General features: G+C 42.8%; 1 protein-coding gene across 3 annotated transcripts in view; it reads left to right on the plus strand.

Moving 5' to 3' along the window:
- LOC102306338 (transcription factor COE3) overlaps positions 1 to 18,248 on the plus strand; it is a 143,703-nt gene that overhangs the window by 23,433 nt on the left and 102,022 nt on the right. For all 3 annotated transcript variants that reach the window (XM_005937061.3, XM_014338339.2, XM_005937063.3), the window contains exons 5-6: positions 4,585 to 4,658; positions 14,879 to 14,947. In XM_005937061.3, the coding sequence (XP_005937123.1) occupies positions 4,585 to 4,658; positions 14,879 to 14,947 (143 nt within the window). The remainder of the gene's footprint in view (positions 1 to 4,584; positions 4,659 to 14,878; positions 14,948 to 18,248) is intronic.

Here is an 18,248-nt window from a genome sequence, read left to right on the forward strand (position 1 = left end):
TATGGGAATCCCGAGGGTGACACAAGGTTATTAATATCTGTAGATTTTTGTACTGGTGTCTCATTTCTGGCTTTGAAATTCATCCCAAATACAGTTTGAGTTGTATTTTTGAAGCTATGATGCAGATCTTATAGAGGTAAAACCCTTTGAGGGATTCCTGGATCGACTCCAATACTGAATACCTTAAACTGTGCCATTTTCTTGCAAGTCCTTCCCAAACTTTATGACCAATCTCGGTCAAAAATAGACAAACTAAATAAATCAGATAATATTGTCAGAGGTGGTAAAAAAAAAAAGGGTGAAAACATACATCAAATGAAAAAAGAATTAGTGGGCAAAGAACAAAGTTGAGTTGTCAGAGTAAGAATACTGGAGTAGGTCAGACGAATGCGTTGGATCGTTGAATGTTCCATGGATCAGTCGAATGCCGACTGTCAAGATCAAATCAAATCTGTTCTTTCAGTGTGGAACACGATTGTCGCTGAGTTACTGTTAATGGAAATCATCCAGAACCATCGGAGCAATCAGCACAACAACATGATTGGCTCTTTTGTTTCCGGGTCAGGTTGCTCTTTGGTTCTTTTGTGGACGGGGGCGGGACGCCATCTTTGGCTATGCAGGCATCTCCTATAGATTTGTACTAAGGATTATTCATGTGTTGTGTCTGCCTGATAGTGTCCCCAAACGCGTAACAAACAAGACTTCTCTGCCGGTTTCAGGCACATAGTTCAAACCTACTGTAATCTTAAAGCGTTCCCCTAAAGTTAAAACTAAACTTTCCTGTCCTCCTCCGCCTCCTCCTTACTTTCTTAAACTCGAGCAGCACTGATGTGTTTTCCTTTCCACTCGATGTAGCTCGGGCTTCAGCTGACTCCACGTCCTCCCATCTTTCCGGTTTTCACTCACTCAGAAACCCCCGTGTGGGATTTGAACCTGTGAACGACCTCGCTGCCAACAAAAACCTCCAAATGTTTCCACATTCCTGTCAGCGCTGCCGGCTGACCTCCCTCCTCGTTCCTCCAGATCCTCCTGTTCCTCTCGTCGAGCGCTCTACCTCAGATGTTTGTCACTGTAAATATTAAAAGACATCCAAATGTGCTCGCTTCTCCTCCCAGCTTCAGCTTATTTATCCCCCGTCATATCACAACCCTCCCGGCTGCCGCGGCCCTGTCGGCATGTCACCGATCGATGTACCAAGCGGCTCCCCGACAAAGCGTCAGCCAAACCGATCAATAGGCCCTAATGTGGCGCAGCGGCGGCACACTGGAGACAATAATCCTGACACCTCCTCCTCCATGACACACACACACCTTCACCTCCCAGTACACGACACCCCATTGGTGGAGAGGCAGGCCTGACAGACAGGTCGGCTGGAGTCCCCATGGATCGATAAATCCCCGTCGAGGAGCTGTTAGGAGCCCCGCATCCACGGGTTTGTCAGAGCGAGGAGGAGCTACATTAATGCAGATTGGACCGTGCAGCGATGCAGCTAGCACAGTAACTTCTGCACAGTGAGTCACATCATGCAACAAGGCCGAGGGGCTCACACACCAGGAGACCCCCGCGGGAGGTGTTTGTGCTCCTTTTGGAAAATATTTCTGAGCTCAAATAACTCATATTTAACCCTCTCAGGCTCAAATTAAACTTTTTGTTGCTAATGCACAACCAAGTCCTGCAGTGGTACTCCTGAGTAAAAAAAACCCTCATAAAATATGTATGTGGGGTAATCAGGTTGTTAGTTTTTAACTGTTGCAAATCGGCAACACCTGCCTCGAGAGGGTTAAGAAATGTTCAGCACACGTTTCTCACGTCGTCTTAAGCAAACTGTTGTGAAGACTTCCTCAATGTAGGCCTCGTCTTCCTGTTTTTAACCTTTTGTAAAAATCAGCCTCCTCTTCTAAAACAAGTCTTAATGTGCTCCAAATCGTTCACACCCCAGGTTCATGATTTTCTCCTTAAGCTTTTTATATCTTTGGAAACCCCAAGTTTTAAAATTTTCACTGACAAACAAATTTGTAACTTTCCGACATGCTCCCTTTACAAAACATGCATCAGTGCTTGAATGACAAAAACTATGCAGAGAATGAGAAACACTTTAAAGTGACATGTAAACAGCGTTTTTAGTGTCACTGCAAACACACACACACTCTGAAGGCTGCTGAACTTTAATCTGAAAAACAGTCGTTTTTGTTCTCAAAGTTTTTTTTGTGAAATATTTACTCAGAACAAAATTTTAATAAAGATACTCAGTCCTGCCCAAAACATCTCACCTTTTCCAAATATTCACTTTCTAATAAACAACATTATTTTTTCCAAAACGGCCTCGTCCTCACTTTTTAAACATGTGAACGTCTGAAAATGTCTGAGGTGTGTCCCCGCAGAAAGGGGACATTAACCTGCAAATAAGCATGAAAGTGGACATGCAGTCACGCACTCACAGGACTCATGCATCAGGAATGATGATGTATAAATATCGACCACCAGTTCTGTGTGTGTGTGTGTGTGTGTGTGTGTGTGTGTGTCCCTGATGCAATCCACATCCCTCCTGGTCAAACTGGAGCGTTTTAATCCAGAGGAACAGAGCCAGGATCGGGATCAATAATGCAGAAGTGGTCGTTATCCTAAAAGTATGGTCCCCCAGGGTGTGTGTGTGTGTGTGTGTGTGTGTGTGTGTGTGTGTGTGTGTGTGCAGGGTGGAGGTCTGTTTTGACTATAAAGGTGGATGAGGTAGCAGTAGGTCATCGCAGGAAAAAAGAAAAGAGGAGGAGGAGGGGTGAGGACACACACCCGTGTGCTTTTAGTGGAGTTCATTTACAACAACCAGGGTATTACAAAAACCACACACACATTTCTGCTTCTGTCTCTGTGAGGGCCCTCTCTGAAATAAAGGAGTCCCATCACGGTGAAAATCAGGCAGAGTCAAACCCGAGCCCTCAAACCTGCACTGATGCCCTCTCCTTCCAAAAACGTCCCCATAAGGACGTGGGTCCCCACAAACACCCATATACGAGTACAATCGCACACCTAGCCCTACTCACAGCGGTCATCCGTCATCCAGACTCTGACACGACAGCTCTGCGGGGGCGAGGAGGAGGGAGAGTGGAGGATGAGGAGGGGGGCTTCATCCTGGGGCGCCACCCGCCATCTGGCAGGGAATTCTGGGAAGGCCAGAGGAGGCTGAGACCACCAAAAGGGGAGGTGGTGGGAGGTGTGAATGGTTGGAGGCCATGTTTGACTTTATTACTGGTGCAGACTGTGGATAGGCAGAGGGGGGTGACAAAATAAAAGGAACACCTGCACACATCTAAATATCAGCTGATCAGATTGAAGCTGAACCGGCTGTACGGCAGGGAAGCGATGAATGCTAGTATACAGACTAAACTAGTTTAAATGGTTTGGGGGGGGTGTTGCTTTTGCATTTGCTGCCACCTATATCGGTTCGGCTCACGGGGGCAGCAGAGATGCCCGGCCGCCTTCTCCAGCTCTTCTGGAGAAACATGGAGGCATTCCCAGACCAGCCGAGAGATGTGATCTCTCCTTCATGTCCTGAGGTCTTCTCCCTGTAGGACATGCCTGAAACACCTCACTGACGAGGTCTCAAAGAGGAGTCTTGGGTAGATACTGAAGCACCTCAACTGCCTCCTTTTTGGAGTCCCTGACAAATGACTGAGCTCCTCACTCGGTGTCTGAGGCTTCGGAGGAAGCTCATTTCAGCCACTGATATCTGCAGTTTAACTTTTAGGTTCCTGCCCACTGCTTCTAGCCTTAGAGTTAGTTCGACTGGTAGTTCGACCAGCTCTCTCTTCACCACAGATCTCAGGAGGCAGAGCTGGTGATTCGATCCCTGGCTGCTCCAGTCTGCATGCCAAATACCTTTTGGGCAAGATACTACCCAACGTTGCTCTCTGATGCGTCCATTGGAGTGTGACTGTATGTGAATTTTAAGTAGAAAGTGCTTGTGTGAATGCGACATGTTGTTTATAGTACTTTGAGTTCTCCAACAGAGTCGAGAAGTGCTTTATTAGAACTAGTTCATTTATCATTTACCACAAAGGCCCAGTAATTCGTTCCCATCACTGCAGATGCTGTGACAATCTCCCGCCTTCCCTCGCTCGTGAATAAGACTCTGAGGTACTTGAACTCTCCCACAGTAGGCTCCAGAGTAGGGTGCCCAGTTCACCTCTGACCACCACCCAGTGGGATCCTTCAAGGTCTGATCCCCAGTTGCTAAAAATGGTTCCCAGCTGGTTTTATTCAGTTCAGAGTCTGGATGATGCTGCGGTTAAATCTCCTTAAGCCCAGTTTTAACTTTTGAATGTGAAAACTGGTTACCTCATAAGCAGATATATTTTGACAGAGTTTGGTTCTTTTAACTAGTTTAACTCGTTTAACATATTCAGCTAAAATGCATCAATCACAATGAGCTGATTTGTCTTGTTTTGTTTAACATTTGTTTACCCATTTGCAGATTTGTACTCTGTGGGAGGAAAAATAAATGAGATTGTAGGCCGTACGATTTCATGTGATGAGTTTTAAGGAGATGAGTTCTCTGTGGTAATCAGCTGTTTGCTTCTGTCCCATCAGCCCATCCTGTATGAAGGACAGGACAAGAACCCGGAGATGTGTCGCGTCCTCCTCACCCACGAGATCATGTGCAGGTAAGATAAGAAAACAGATGTGCTGTCTGTTCACCGATTCAGCGCTTGGCTCAGCGGCACTTTGGCAGGAGAGCAGGCGGCAGTTTCTGTCAAACCTGTGACTTTTTAATTTGTGTTTTTGTTCAGGCTGAAGCATGGTTTAATAACAGTGCAGTGTAATTATCTCCCTGCAGTGTGTGTGTGTGTGTGTGTGGAGTGTTAATTATGCTTGCAGAGGAAGTGCGTGGTTGTTAGATTGTGATATTTAAACCAAAAGATGATTGGATAATGGAGAAGTTTAGATGTGAAGAAGAGTTTTTGTCTCTGAGAGAAGAAGGTGTTTAAAATGTAAATAACTGATCAAATTTAAACAACTGAATAACAGAATTTTGTAGGTGTGTCCAAAAACAAAGAAACTGATAGAAGCCGGCCAATCACAAATAAGCAGGCTTAATGAGACGGGAGCTAAAAAGTCTTGCTTCAGAGAGGGTGGGGGTGTAAAGAGAGTACAGTAGAATATAAATAAGGATTATTTTTGAAATGTGAATCATGCAAAGCTGCTCTAAAAGAGTCCAAGAAGGAAAATAAAAAGCTGGAAGTCATTATTATTGTCGATTAGTTTTGGGTATAATTTCTATGGAATGATGTATTTGTTTTTTGTTATGTGTTAGATTAAATTCTTCAGAGGAAATGAAAACACTCAACTTTGGGAATGGTAAGCGTTAGTCTTTTGGAGGCCTCTCCAAGCCCAGAGTTTGAGCAGTGTATGTGCTTCTTCTAGGACAAATATCATCTTCAGATTTTGTGAACACGTTAGTCAGTTCATTAAGTTAATCAGAAAAGACTAATTTTGCTATAAAAATGTCCAGACACCTTTTCCAGGGTCCAAGCAGTTTTCTGGCAATTTCATCTTCGCTTAAAATTCTATAAATAAATTCGTTACTAAAAATATTAGAAAATTTGTCTCTCAATGTGAATCTGTCATTAAAAATGATATATTGTTATTTACATTTAGAACACATTATTTATCTGCTTTTATTTAAACATGCAGCCTTAGGGCCTGGTTTTAAAAAAATGCGGCAAGATTTGAACACAATCCCGAAATAGTGTTGTTAATTTTACAGGTGATTCACAAAAGTTGAGCTGTTTTTCAAAATGAGCTTAGTCGGTTCAGTGTCAGGCATCAAAACAACATCAAAACCCACTGAAACAGACTGGCGTAGGTGGCACAGAAGCTTTCTGACTTAATTTGTTTCTCCATCTAATAAATGAACCTCTGTTAGATAAAAATGCACTATGCCCAAAATCCAATCACCTGTCTAACCTCGAAAAACAGCATTAAAGTTCAACCATTTTCAATGATTTCAAGCTCCTGTGTGATCCCTGTATATAATACAGGTCTATAATAAAATTTGTATTTGTTTGGGTGTCGTTTTCTTGGACGTTGTGAAATTCATGTTACTTTTACACAGTGAGGGCATTTAAAAATGTTTTACAGGATGTAGATTTGATGATGGTTTTACATCAGAATTTAGTTTCACTTTTACATTTTTATTTGAATTCTTAATTATCTTCATATTTTAATCTGTACCTGAATTGTAAATCTTAAATATTGTGTATGGATTTGGTTTCCGTTGTGTTTTCTAGTTTCTGCTTTCATTCTAGTGGCAGCTTTGTGCCTGAATATATTTTCATTTCTTCCCTTTTTGAGGTATTTTGTAACTTTAAAGGTACTCCTGTACGGCTTTTCGTTATTCGAGGTTGTATTGATAAAGTGTGTGTGTACATTTGTTGGCCTGAACGCTCTGTGTGTGTTTTTGTGAGAGGAAAAAAGAGCAGCTGTTGGGTTGTTGTTCATCACACCAATCAACACGTTTCCTGCCCTGCGTATCTCTGCTGTCGTCTGTGAGTTAATGGTTTTACTGGTTCAGACCGAGGAGTGAAGGAGTGAAGAACAACCATAGTGTGTGTGTGTGTGTGTGTGTAGCATGGTGAAAATAGGACACACAAACACACAAATATATAAATACAACTGAATCTGAAGTGTCAGTTGGAGCTCCAGCAGCCTGTTTCTCCACATGTAGGAAAAAAAAACATCATTTTTGATGGTTTATATTTATTTATCGCTCATCTGTTTGTTTCCCAGTGTGAATAAACTGGTTAATGTGGACATTATATCCTTTTATAACTTTTTAGGGGCAGTGAATTGGTGAATGAATGAAGAAATTAGTTTACATGTTAACTAGTCTGTTTGTAGAGTTAACTGGTTTAGGTGCACTACAATAAACTGGCTCATCTGGGAGAAACTGAGCCAAATGTGTTCCACAAGCTGGTTTACATTAAAACAATAAAGGGAATAGATTGGATTCATTGTTTTATTGAATTAGTACATGCAGTATATTTGGAGTTAACTGGATTGTCAGTGTATAATTTTGTATAAATCTGGCTGTATTAACTGACTTAGGCCTTAGTGCCAAGGACCTGGAGACCAGTCACTGATAGGTAAAACTTGCCTAAATGGCTGGAGAGCGGTTGCTGGGGTTAATGATTGTTACATCTTTAGGGAAAAAACCTTGAAGGGAAACTCTTTCTGTTTCCACTTTTCACAGCTTCACCAGCTTGGTGAGTATTTTGTGAATGTCTGCAGAGAAGTTTGTGTCTTCCATGCAAACTATGGATGACTGCAGCTTTCTGCTGGCAACCAAAGCGAGGTTTTTGGTGCAGGACCCTCTTAGCGACTGACTGCCAGCAACCTCCAGTCACCACTTGCCAGCCGGGAATGCACATTTTTCCTATCACTTGGTTGCCAGGGTGTCACCAATCAGGCTACAGACCTTGGTGACTGAGATTATGAGTTTGCTGCAGTATACAGTAATAGTCCAGTAACGTTGTAATCTGCTCAGTAAACTGGACCAAATGTACAGCGAGTCAGTTTACATAGTAACAACTTTGTATGAACCTGAACAGTTTTTTTCAAAATTTTTAAATTAAGTAGTCACTCAGCTCATGTTTGCATAAAATTTTAGCCATCATAACATTTGAATAAATTGGTGCATATTTGGAGTAAAATAGTTGGTGTAAATCTGGAAAAGACGGGCCTAGCTACCTAGGTGTGCAGTTTTGGAGGTGGACATTAAACTGAGTTATCTATAAAATAAAAAGAGCCAAATGTGCAAAAAGTTTATCTAGAAGTAGTTTGAGAAACTGATAACTTTAAAATCAGTTTAAATATGTGGTAAATTGGGTTAAATTGGGTGCACACTGTTAAGATGTTTAATAAATAGGCAAAAATGGTGTAAACCTTAATGTAAAGTGTACACATGTGTGGTGAGTTGGTGCACATCTGAAAATAAAATTGACAATGTTAACCTGATACAGTGTGTATAGTAATCTGGGTCATCTTTAGAGTAAACTGGGTAATCTGGGCAAAATCTGGGCAAAACCAGCAACAGCTCAGAGTGGAACTTGTTTAAATGTTTAGTAGACTGATTTTCAAACTGTTAAGATGTTACTAAAAAGTTAAAAATGGAATCAACAGGTTTAAATGTTTGTTGGATTGGTTTACACAGTGAGCAGAAAACTCAGTTTGTACCATTCAGTTGAACTTGAAGCAGTTAAAACAAGAACAGGTCTGACATTTTCGACCTTGCATCCGCCTCCTGCTCTGCCGTTTATCTCTCCCGCTTTTTCAGCCAGACTTGAGTATCTGTGAACTTCCCTTCTGCTCGCACTTTTTATCGAGCTCACTTCCCCCTGCGAGATTCCGTCGATACGAGCTTCATTTCCATAACGACGGCTGGCTGTCGGCGTCTCTGAGCTTCAGTCATTATGTGATTGAGTGCGATTATTAACCAGCTTTCCCCCTGATGGATGTTGTGTTTCCATTCACTAATGAGTGAGGCATCAGAGACTGCCTCGCTGTTTCTAACACGCGCTCCGTGTTTCTCTGCCTCCATGGCCCCAGGTGAGGTCGTCTTTATGGGCGTCCCCATTGGTTTGTCTACCTGGATGCTGCACCTTTGGGTGTAGCACCTGCTGCAGGATGTTACCCTCTAATGTTTTTTTTAATAGAGACATTCTCTGGGTTTCTTCGGGTCTTAAAGTAGTTAGATTTTCTAGGAAAACCTGAAAACCTGAAAAGACATGAAATAGTCAGTATTTACATTAAACTGAGCTTGTTTTAGACCTTAAAAATCTGATATCTAGTCATTCTTTTTTTCCCCCCTCATAAATCTTGAAGAATGCAGCAAAAATGAAAGAAATGAATGCCCTTGGTAGTGAATTCTAGGCCTCATCATCCTACTTTTTGCTGACATCCTTCTCATGTTGGTCAGTATGTTGATGAAACTGGTATTAGATCTGATTTGAGCCTATATTTAGGTTTTAAACCTGCCTAAAACTCTGAAAAAGAAACATTATGCTCTCACTGCTTGAGTTGTTGGTTACTAACAGATTTATATTTTATATACATTTAACAGTCATGTAGAAAAAAACCTTTTTCATGCACTTTAATCATACAAGAACCACCGAACTCAGAAATTGTCACTGAGATAGTGACAGTGACAGAGCATCACTCTGTCCAGTTACGCGGTACACTAATGGCGTCACAGCTTTGTTATTCAAGCATGAAAACAAATCCCAGCCTAAGTAACTGAATGTTTTAGTCCCTTCATCCTGTAAACCTGGAGAACATCCAGCCAGGATGCTACAGCATCAGTGCAAAATACAGCACATGTGCAGCGGATGCACTAATTTGAAGAAAGTACATGTAAATGTTAAAATGAGGGACCCTCAGTCTGAACAGTTTAAGTTACTAGTTACAGAGAAAACATCACAAACTCTCAAACGTTTTGAGCTTTTGGGTTTGCAGTGGTGCAGATTTCCATCTGAGTGCTTATAGTTTGAAGATGTTTGTGAAACACATTTCTGGATTATCTGTGGTGTGATTTGGTTTGTTCCTGGATTATCGCAGATTAAATTCTGGATTTTTATTCAGTTACTGAGTTGGAACTGGGTTTGGTGGTATCTGTTTTTCTGGAAGCCGCTCTGGGACACTGTCAGGTTCCTTCACTGTGTGTTTGAGCTCTGACCTCGCCATCATATTACCGATTCACATTAGCCCTTCTTAAACTGATCTCTGCCATCACAAAGCAGTGAGAAGCAGGCGCTGCAGCGGCGGCGGCAGCCAGGTTGGCACTGCGGCATTGCCAGCAGGCTCCCAGAGGCTCGCCAGCTCCGGGCCGCTCGCCTCGCCTCGGCTCGCCTCGCCTCGTTGGCTGCCAGGCTTCGGGCGATGCTGAGGAAAACCTGCTGCCGCGCTCACAGAGGAAGGTGGCATCCAGGCCGGGCTGGAGCGAATCAGCGGGCCTGGCGGCTGCTGAGGTTTTCCAAGCCTTTGGGTAATTACAACACTTGCCCTTTGAAAGCGAGCCCTGCATCCCCAGCCCGTCCCACTCTGTGTTATCTGGATGCTGTGATCCTAGTGACGCAGTGGGAATCGCTGTTTATTTTCTTTCTGTGTGTGTGTGTGTGAGAGAGAGAGATAGCAGCACCGACATGCCTGGACAAACCTTCTCTTTGTGGCTTAAGTAGATTCCACTTGTGGTGACGTCTGAAGTGGCGAGGAGGAGCAGCCAGCGGTAATGATGCTTGTGTGGCCTGTCTGAGGCTCGCCGGCCAAACTGGCTCCTGTGGCTCCAATGTTTTTGGTGACCTGAGAGAGAGAGTGTGTGTGTACGTGTACGACCAGTCTCTCTCTGCAGCAGGGACGAGCTCTCGCCGCCAAATGAGTGACAGCAGCAACACCACACACACTGTTTGTTTTATTTTAGCCACACACACACACACACTCAGCCCCTCTCAGGTCTGTGTGTGTTGTTCCTCGCAGTCATTAGCCGGCCGTGGTGTTAGCCTGTTTGCGGCCCGGGGGGAAACGTCATTAGGGCGATATTGTGGACGCTCAGCCAAGGTTTGTTTTCGTCTTTGGAAAGGGGCCCCAGGTCCCTGGAGGGGCCCCGGCAGTGCTCCTGGGGTCCAGTTTGTTTATAACACTTCTTTGGCAGTTTGGAGGAGGTTGTCACCACAGCAGCACCAGTGGGTTTCCAATGCTAATTGGTCTCCTGGAACTTTCACTAATGGCTCCAAGTAGCTGGGGGAATAAATTATTGTGGCGCGTTCTATGGCAACAGTCACACGTCCATACAGAGACACAAACACGGCACTCGGTTTATGATTTTTCTGTACTTAGAGATCAAACGGTGTGATAAATGATTCATAAAGCGACTCATTTGGCATTCGCAGCCTCGATTTGACGCTTGTTTGTCAAATGGCAATTTGATTCAGGACAGCATGGGGCGAACGCAGGACGTCACGGGTCATATGCAATATGATTAATTTTTAAGAATTACCGGAAGATATGTTAATGACCCTCGCAGCGATAAGAGAAAAGCATTGTGCAGAGCAGCTTGTCAGAAGGAAGAAAATTAGATCTTGTGTCGGGATCGTGTTGTTATTTTAATGATAGATGGATCGCTTGTGTCAGATTTTTTTATATTTGCATTTCAGAAAGCTCGAGCTCGCCATTGTAAATTAATTTTGACAAATATCTGAACGTTTCTGTCTCATTGTTAACTGAAAAATGTCCTCTGAGGCGGAGAAACTGGGAGTGATACCGAGCTGCAGCTTAAAAGTACACTGAGCTTAAATGTAACAAAAAGTGCAGCATTTAAATGTTTTTGTACTGAATGTGAAGCTTATGTTAAAGTTTCAGTCCACTGGAATATAAGTTATGCAAACATAAACTGAGTGATTACAACAGGGATCTCAAAAATAAGGCCCGGGGCCCAGAATTGGCCTGCACAACACTCCAATTTGGTCCACTGGACGGCTTTGAAAAATGCGAAGATCTGAAGGAGAATTATTTTAGACGTTTAACTGTATTTTCATAATTTTTATAGCTTCTGTTGCTGATAATGACAGGAATGGTCTGTTTGATGGTCTGTTGTCCGATAAACATCATTGTTCACATTCCTCATATCATTATGTCCTAACACAGCGGTCCCCAACCTTTTTTGTGCTACGGATCGGTTTATGTTCCACAATATTTTCGCAGACCGGCCTTTAAGGTGTCGCGGATAAATACAACAAAATAAAACCAGTAACAGTACCAAAAAAAGGAATATTATTCATAACACACGGGAAAAGACCCAGGGAAACCGAGTTAACGATAAAAACGATTAAAAAAATAACCGTGAAATCATAAATTTCACACCCGAGCCTCAACTCTCGCAGCCAAACGACTCACGGGCCAGTACTGGGCCATGGCCTGGGGGTTGGGGTTTGCTGTTCTAGCAGATGATTTGTGTTTATTTTTACATGAAATGGTCAAGGTCACGTTTATTTCTATAGTACATTTAAAAGAACCAAAGCCAAAGCAGGAAAAAAGAGAAAAAAAACCCTGAAAACTGAAACAATTACAAGATGCTGAGGTTTGGCTTGAATTAAAGACAGCAGAAATGAGTCTTCAATAAACATTTACATGCAGAAACATTTGGGGCGGTTCTAATATATAATTCCAGTATTCCAGAGACTTGGTGCAAAAGATCAGTCAGCTAAATGGTAACCCATTTACTCTCTTAAAAATAATCAGTAAGCCAACAAGGTGAAGCTAAAACCGGAGTAACACGTTCTCATCTCAGATGCATCATCTCATCTGAGCTAAACGTCGAGCAGTGGGGTTTTGTCTTCCCAAATCAAAAGCATGACTGACTCTTTCCAAGACAGTATGAGGAAGATTGGCCCCTCAACCCAAGTGGAAGCAAAAAGTTTTTACATGTTTATCAACATGCAATGTGTTAGCAAGAACACGTAAATTCATCACTGTTGTGAAATTCAAAGATCGGACTCCACATTTGTTGTTGTCTTCAGATCTCAGAAATACGTCAGTTTGATTTTTAAACGTGTGCCGCGGTTCCATCTGCCTCTCGGCTCTTTTAATTAATTAAATATGAAAGTATTTATTCATACTGTGTAGTCGTTGTTGCATGTAAAACACTTTGTGTCGCCTTGTTGTTGAAAGGTGCTCTACAAATAAACTGGCCTTGCTCGGCCTCCCCTCTGATTGGTAGAGGTTGAACATGCAGCCTGAGAGGAACGCCTGCAGGCACTGCTCAGGGCAGTAAAAACACTTTAACATCCTCTGCATGTTTTCATGAAAAATAAAAATATTCACAGTCAATATCCTCAAAAAAAAGGCACATGAGTGAACGCCACAAATGTTATTCATTATTTCTGTTGATTTACTGACTGTTTATTAAAAACTTATTTTGCTGGTTTAGTTTGAACTCTGAGCCCTAAATCGACTTTGTCCACCTTTTGTAGTAATTAATACCAACTACAAATGAAAACAACAACACATCCCTCTGAAAAAAATAATACTATAAATGTACATTAAAGTTTTGTAAACCCAATCAGCTCTGCAGCACCTCTCCTGCAGTTTGTATTTGCAGCTGATCAGCTTCCAGCCCAAGCAGCTTCACCCCGTTGAAGGCTGCATGAGAGGTCACTGAAGCGTCCTTCTTCTCATTTCTCGCTCCCAACCCTAACCCTAATAGGGCAGCTTTGCCTCTCGCTTTAAGACTTTAAGACTCTCTAAAAAAAACTCACCTTGCTCTGATTGGCCAAGTTCTGGAAGCCTCCAGAAGAGCAGCACACAGTGCTTTGAGAGCTACACTCTTGGCTTTTGTGAAATGTTTAAATATTAAAGAGACGGGATGGCGACACCACCCTGTCCTCATCCCCAGGCCGTCACATAGCGCGGCCCTTAGTGCCATGGTTACGAACACAGTGTGAAGCGTCAGGATGCCGGGATATCCAATTACAACCTTTCACCACGTAACGATGTCATTCAGCCTGTCCTCGTCCCAGGGGCGTGGCTTTGCACATGTGCAAACCTGGCCGTCGTCCCTGTGGCCATATAGACGGAGTGACACGTGAGGGTGAACAGATTTAACCACAATCTTTCCAAAGCGTAGTCACTGTATTGTATTTTTACCCTGTTTTGTCTTTTTTCTTATAGAATTATTTTAATATTTAAACCTGATGGTGGTTTTTGGCCTGATTCTTTGATCTCGTCCGTCCCATAACATCTGCATCACATTATAAATAAATTTGATTGGATATCAATATTCAGATCAGTTAGTACTGATGTACTTTGTTACATCCCCCACCTGACTGCACACCTCACGATGCATTCACTGATGGCCTCCAGCCGTCAGGACATTTGGACGCTTCGTCATTCAGACAGTTTCCTGCAGTTTCAGTGTGTAAACGTCTGCAGCGGCGTCTCATCCGTCCATCCATCTGATGGATATTAATGTGCCGGGCTCAGCCGACTGCTGTTCTACATGCCACACTGACCCACCACACCAAAAGCCTCATTTGGCTCCACCCGCCCCCCACCCTGCAGAGCTGAAGTAGAAATCCAGCGCTCCCTCCGGATGCCTGCACAGACTCTGGACGGGCTACTGGCTCGTTTAATTTTGGAGTCTGCGGCCGCTTGGATGAAACACCGGCCGCTTCGCCCTCTGGCTACCTGGACGGCTGTTTGGCGAGGCGCCCTTCGGTTGGCTGGCTGGTTGTCAGGGCGATGGCACCGGGGAGGGTGGGGGTGCTTCCATTGCTGGGTATCATCCAACTGTTAGTGACCTTGGCTTGGACCCCACCCAGCTGGACTCAGCTGTGTGTCTGTCTGTTTGTGTGTGTATCTGACACCAACCTGCTTTTCAAAATAAAAGTTTTTCCGGATAGCTGGGTGGATTTATTTTAGAAGCAGATTATTAACTAATAATATATATATTTTTAAAAATCTATATTTTTTCACAAATTTGGTTGAAACTACAGATAAAGTTAGAAGTCACTTTAGTTAATTTAAAGACAACTTATTTTCTTAACATTCCCTGCAATTAAGCTTCATTCTTGAATATGGTTTGAATTATTTTATTTCCCTGTTCTCTCTTTTATGACTCATGTTCAGCAATTTGTGAAAAACCTGAAACTGAATTTGCATTTTTTTAACACTACTGGTGAGCTGAGCTCAGCGAGCTGTGAATGTGAAGATCACTGATGGTTTTACTAATTTTTAAAGGTTAGAGAGGCTCATTGACCTGCACCTGTTTTGGGTAACGTTTAAATCTGTTGCTTTTTCAAGTCGTGTTAACTCAGTGTGTCCTTTCCTTTCACAGCCGGTGTTGTGACAAGAAGAGCTGCGGAAATCGCAATGAGACGCCCTCTGACCCCGTCATCATCGACAGGTAGGAACTGTTCTGATTTTCTTTCTGCTGCTGTGTCTGGTTCAAGTTTCTGGCTCAGTTTGTGATGCTCATGAACATCAGGAGTGATCGCACAGTGAGGAGTGTGGCGTTTATGATTGGACATTGGTTTAGCCTCCTGCTTGCGATCGCGAATCGTTTCTTTGACGTCTAATTGCACGGTCGGCGTAAAGCTGGCTGTTGCCGAGTATAAATGGAGGGAATCAGTTGTTTGATTATCTCTAGTTGCTGCAAGTGAACGCAGCGCAGTGCAAGCTGGAGGTCAGGGTTACTTCTATCCAGCAAACAGGATTAAATACACTTTTGGTTTATTTGCTTCTCACTGTGAATGTCTTACTTCTCATTCATCAATAGCAGCCATCAGTTAGGCTGATTTTTTGAGAGTCAATCTAACTTCAGTCCCGTTTTTTTCCCAGAAATCTGCATCTCTCCGCCTTCAGCAAAAGTTTGAGTTGTTGTTGTAATTGTTTGTGTATGCAGGATATTAAACTCGGCCCACTTGTCTCGGTCCTTTCGTGTGGAAATCATGTGGTAATGTACGAATGAGGCTTGGGTGGGATTATGGTGTTAAAATACCAATCTTTCTGTTTTTGTAAAGGGAGAAAAAAAACTTCTACGGGACACATCTTTCTAAAATGGGTTAGACCTAACACTGATGGATTAGTCCTCACAGGGTTAAAGTTATAGATGGATGCTACATTTAGTGCTTGTATTATTGTGCACTGCTCAGACATGCTGCCAGAGGACAGTAGTTACAGCTAAAACGCTGCGCTGAGCTCAGCGAGCTGTGAAACATGGCGACTGTTTGATAAAGGTGAGCTAGCCAACATGGACGACGCTGTGCCAGAAAGCTGTGGCTAACAACGATGGACTAATTACCTCTAAATAAACAAAACTAGCATAATTTTCTTAACGATGTATCTGATATTGTTTAAATTTCATATTAATCTCGGTCCACAACCAAGAATCCTTGCAACTGACCCATCGTATTATTGTGATGCTTTGCATCTCTAAAGCACAACTTGTCCTTCAGTGGAAGAATTTTTGAGCAAAAAAAAGTCTTAAAGATGTAAATGTTGCTGTGGATGAAGGATCAAAGATGTGACTTTCACCCTGGAGACTGGGGTTTGTGTCCCTCAAAACCAGAAATAGATGTATGTATTTCTAGACTTGGAGCTTGTTATGTTTTCAGATTGGAAAAAAATTGTTTTTGGTGGAATTTGGTTTGTTAGATGTCTGTTAGGTCCCTTAAAATACAACATTCACCACATATTAAAAAGAATTTACGGCAGAAAGACTGAAAACACTGAGCTGTTTATTTTAATGAGATGGTCAGTTCTCTGCTGTTTTTACAGATTCTGCTTAAGTAAAGAATATCTTACATTTTTATTCAGAAAGTAAATTGTGAAAGTGGCAAATGAAAACCCCATGTAGTGGTGCGTTTAAGGACACCGACGTTTAAGAACTGATAGCTGAACGTTCAGCAGAAAAAGAAGCTTTAAAAAGAATAACGTGAAACTTTTTGTGAGGCGATTTTTATGCAAATTAGCCTGCAGGGAGGTAAGGTTAAGATCACATAAAATGTTTGCATGTATGAACCTCTCGCACATGTTGATGCAATCCAGCTGTGCTCTCTGTGCAGCTGTTGCTGGCATCAGTCGGATTTCTTTTGTTTCTTTCCTGCTTCTTCTGTTTTTTTGGCGTCTCACTTCTTTCTCACCTCTCGCTTCCGGCACGAGACGCCGCCGTGTGAATCGTTTAATCAACACCAGCAACAGCAAAATAACATTTACATGCTGCAGTACGAGTGCGAACTGGCGGCTGATCACAGGCTTCGGTTCGCGGCGTCTGCAGCTCTTTAAGACCTAAAGAGGTCCGGTAACGCTCCTTTTCTTTTATTCTCATCCATGAAAACGTACAGCTGGGAAACACTGACCCAAAAATGTGATTCAGTGCATGTCAATAAATTCATGCCCTCGGAAAAATACGTTTGTTTTTTTTTTCTGATTTTAAAACAGCAGCCGTGATTCCTTAATTTATTTTTCATCCAATGCCACATTAAAAAAAAACCTCCACATCCAATCAGGCGCTCACAACCGCCAGCATCACAATCCTTTATTAACGCGGCGCTCGTCCTCACCGTCTAATCCCTCCGCCCTCGGTGTCCTTGGAGTCGGCGGCTGTCCGTCACAACGCCTGGCTGCGATTGGTTGGGTCGCAGTGGTGGGAGCCAGTGACCTCAGAAGAGGTCAGGGGGGAGGACGGAGGGGGGGAGGGGGGCCAGGACCAAGTCCATGTTGGCTCGTTAGAGAGGCCTTGGACCTCAGCCACACACATGCACACACACACACATACAGGTGATACACACTTCCATAGTGTGTGAGCTCTGAGACACACATTTATAAGAGAAAACACACAAGTACACCCACAGTGACACTGACACACACACACACTGCTGTGTCCTCTCACCTCAGACTCTGTGTGTGTGTATGTGTGTGTGTTTAAAGGCTTTGTCACCTCTCCGTGTGTTTTGTCACGCATGTGAAGGACTCTAATGTGTCCACCCAAACCTCAGGGTGAAATCTAAATCCTGGTTCAGACTTCTGCATTGACTCTTTGCAGAGCCGATGATGTAACATATCTAAATGTCCGGCGCCATTGGCAGCGTTCTTACTCGTGCGTGGCGTTACTCGTCTTGTGGTCATGTCCCGTTGTTTTATATCTCGAGCCAACCACGATACAAACAAAATAAAATCTTTGCTCTATGTTGTGGTCTGGTCTTTAGAAGATATTTTTCCTCCAAGTTTTTCCACTTTGTATATTCTGATACCTTCATCACCCTCCTTCCAGGAATTTGCTGCCACCTGTGAGTCCTAGAAGAATAGAATAATCCTTTAATTGTCCCACCAGGGGAAATTTGGTTGTAACAGCAGAAAAAAAGCACATGTACAAACAGAACAGGACACAGAACAGAAACAGCAAAAAAAAAATTACATTATGGACAATAGTTACGAAAACAGAGTACAGATAAAAATGGGAAACCCAGGTTGTAGTGTGCAGACAGAGCAGGGTACTGGAAGATGTTTAAATAATTAAGAATATTTAGAATATTTAGAAAAAGTACAGATTGTGCATTGTACCTGTGCACAATCCTTAAATTGATGCTATGATTATCATTGCTTATTTCAAGGCGGTGATTTTTATTCTGTCACTAATAAATTCAAAAACTGCAGCGAATTTCCAGAGAAGTGCACGTCAGATAATAAAGCCTATTTGAACCAAA

Source organism: Haplochromis burtoni, unplaced genomic scaffold (assembly GCF_018398535.1).
Source record: "Haplochromis burtoni strain Fernald_Lab_line unplaced genomic scaffold, NCSU_Asbu1 Contig_217, whole genome shotgun sequence".
NCBI classification, from domain to species: Eukaryota; Metazoa; Chordata; class Actinopteri; order Cichliformes; family Cichlidae; genus Haplochromis; species Haplochromis burtoni.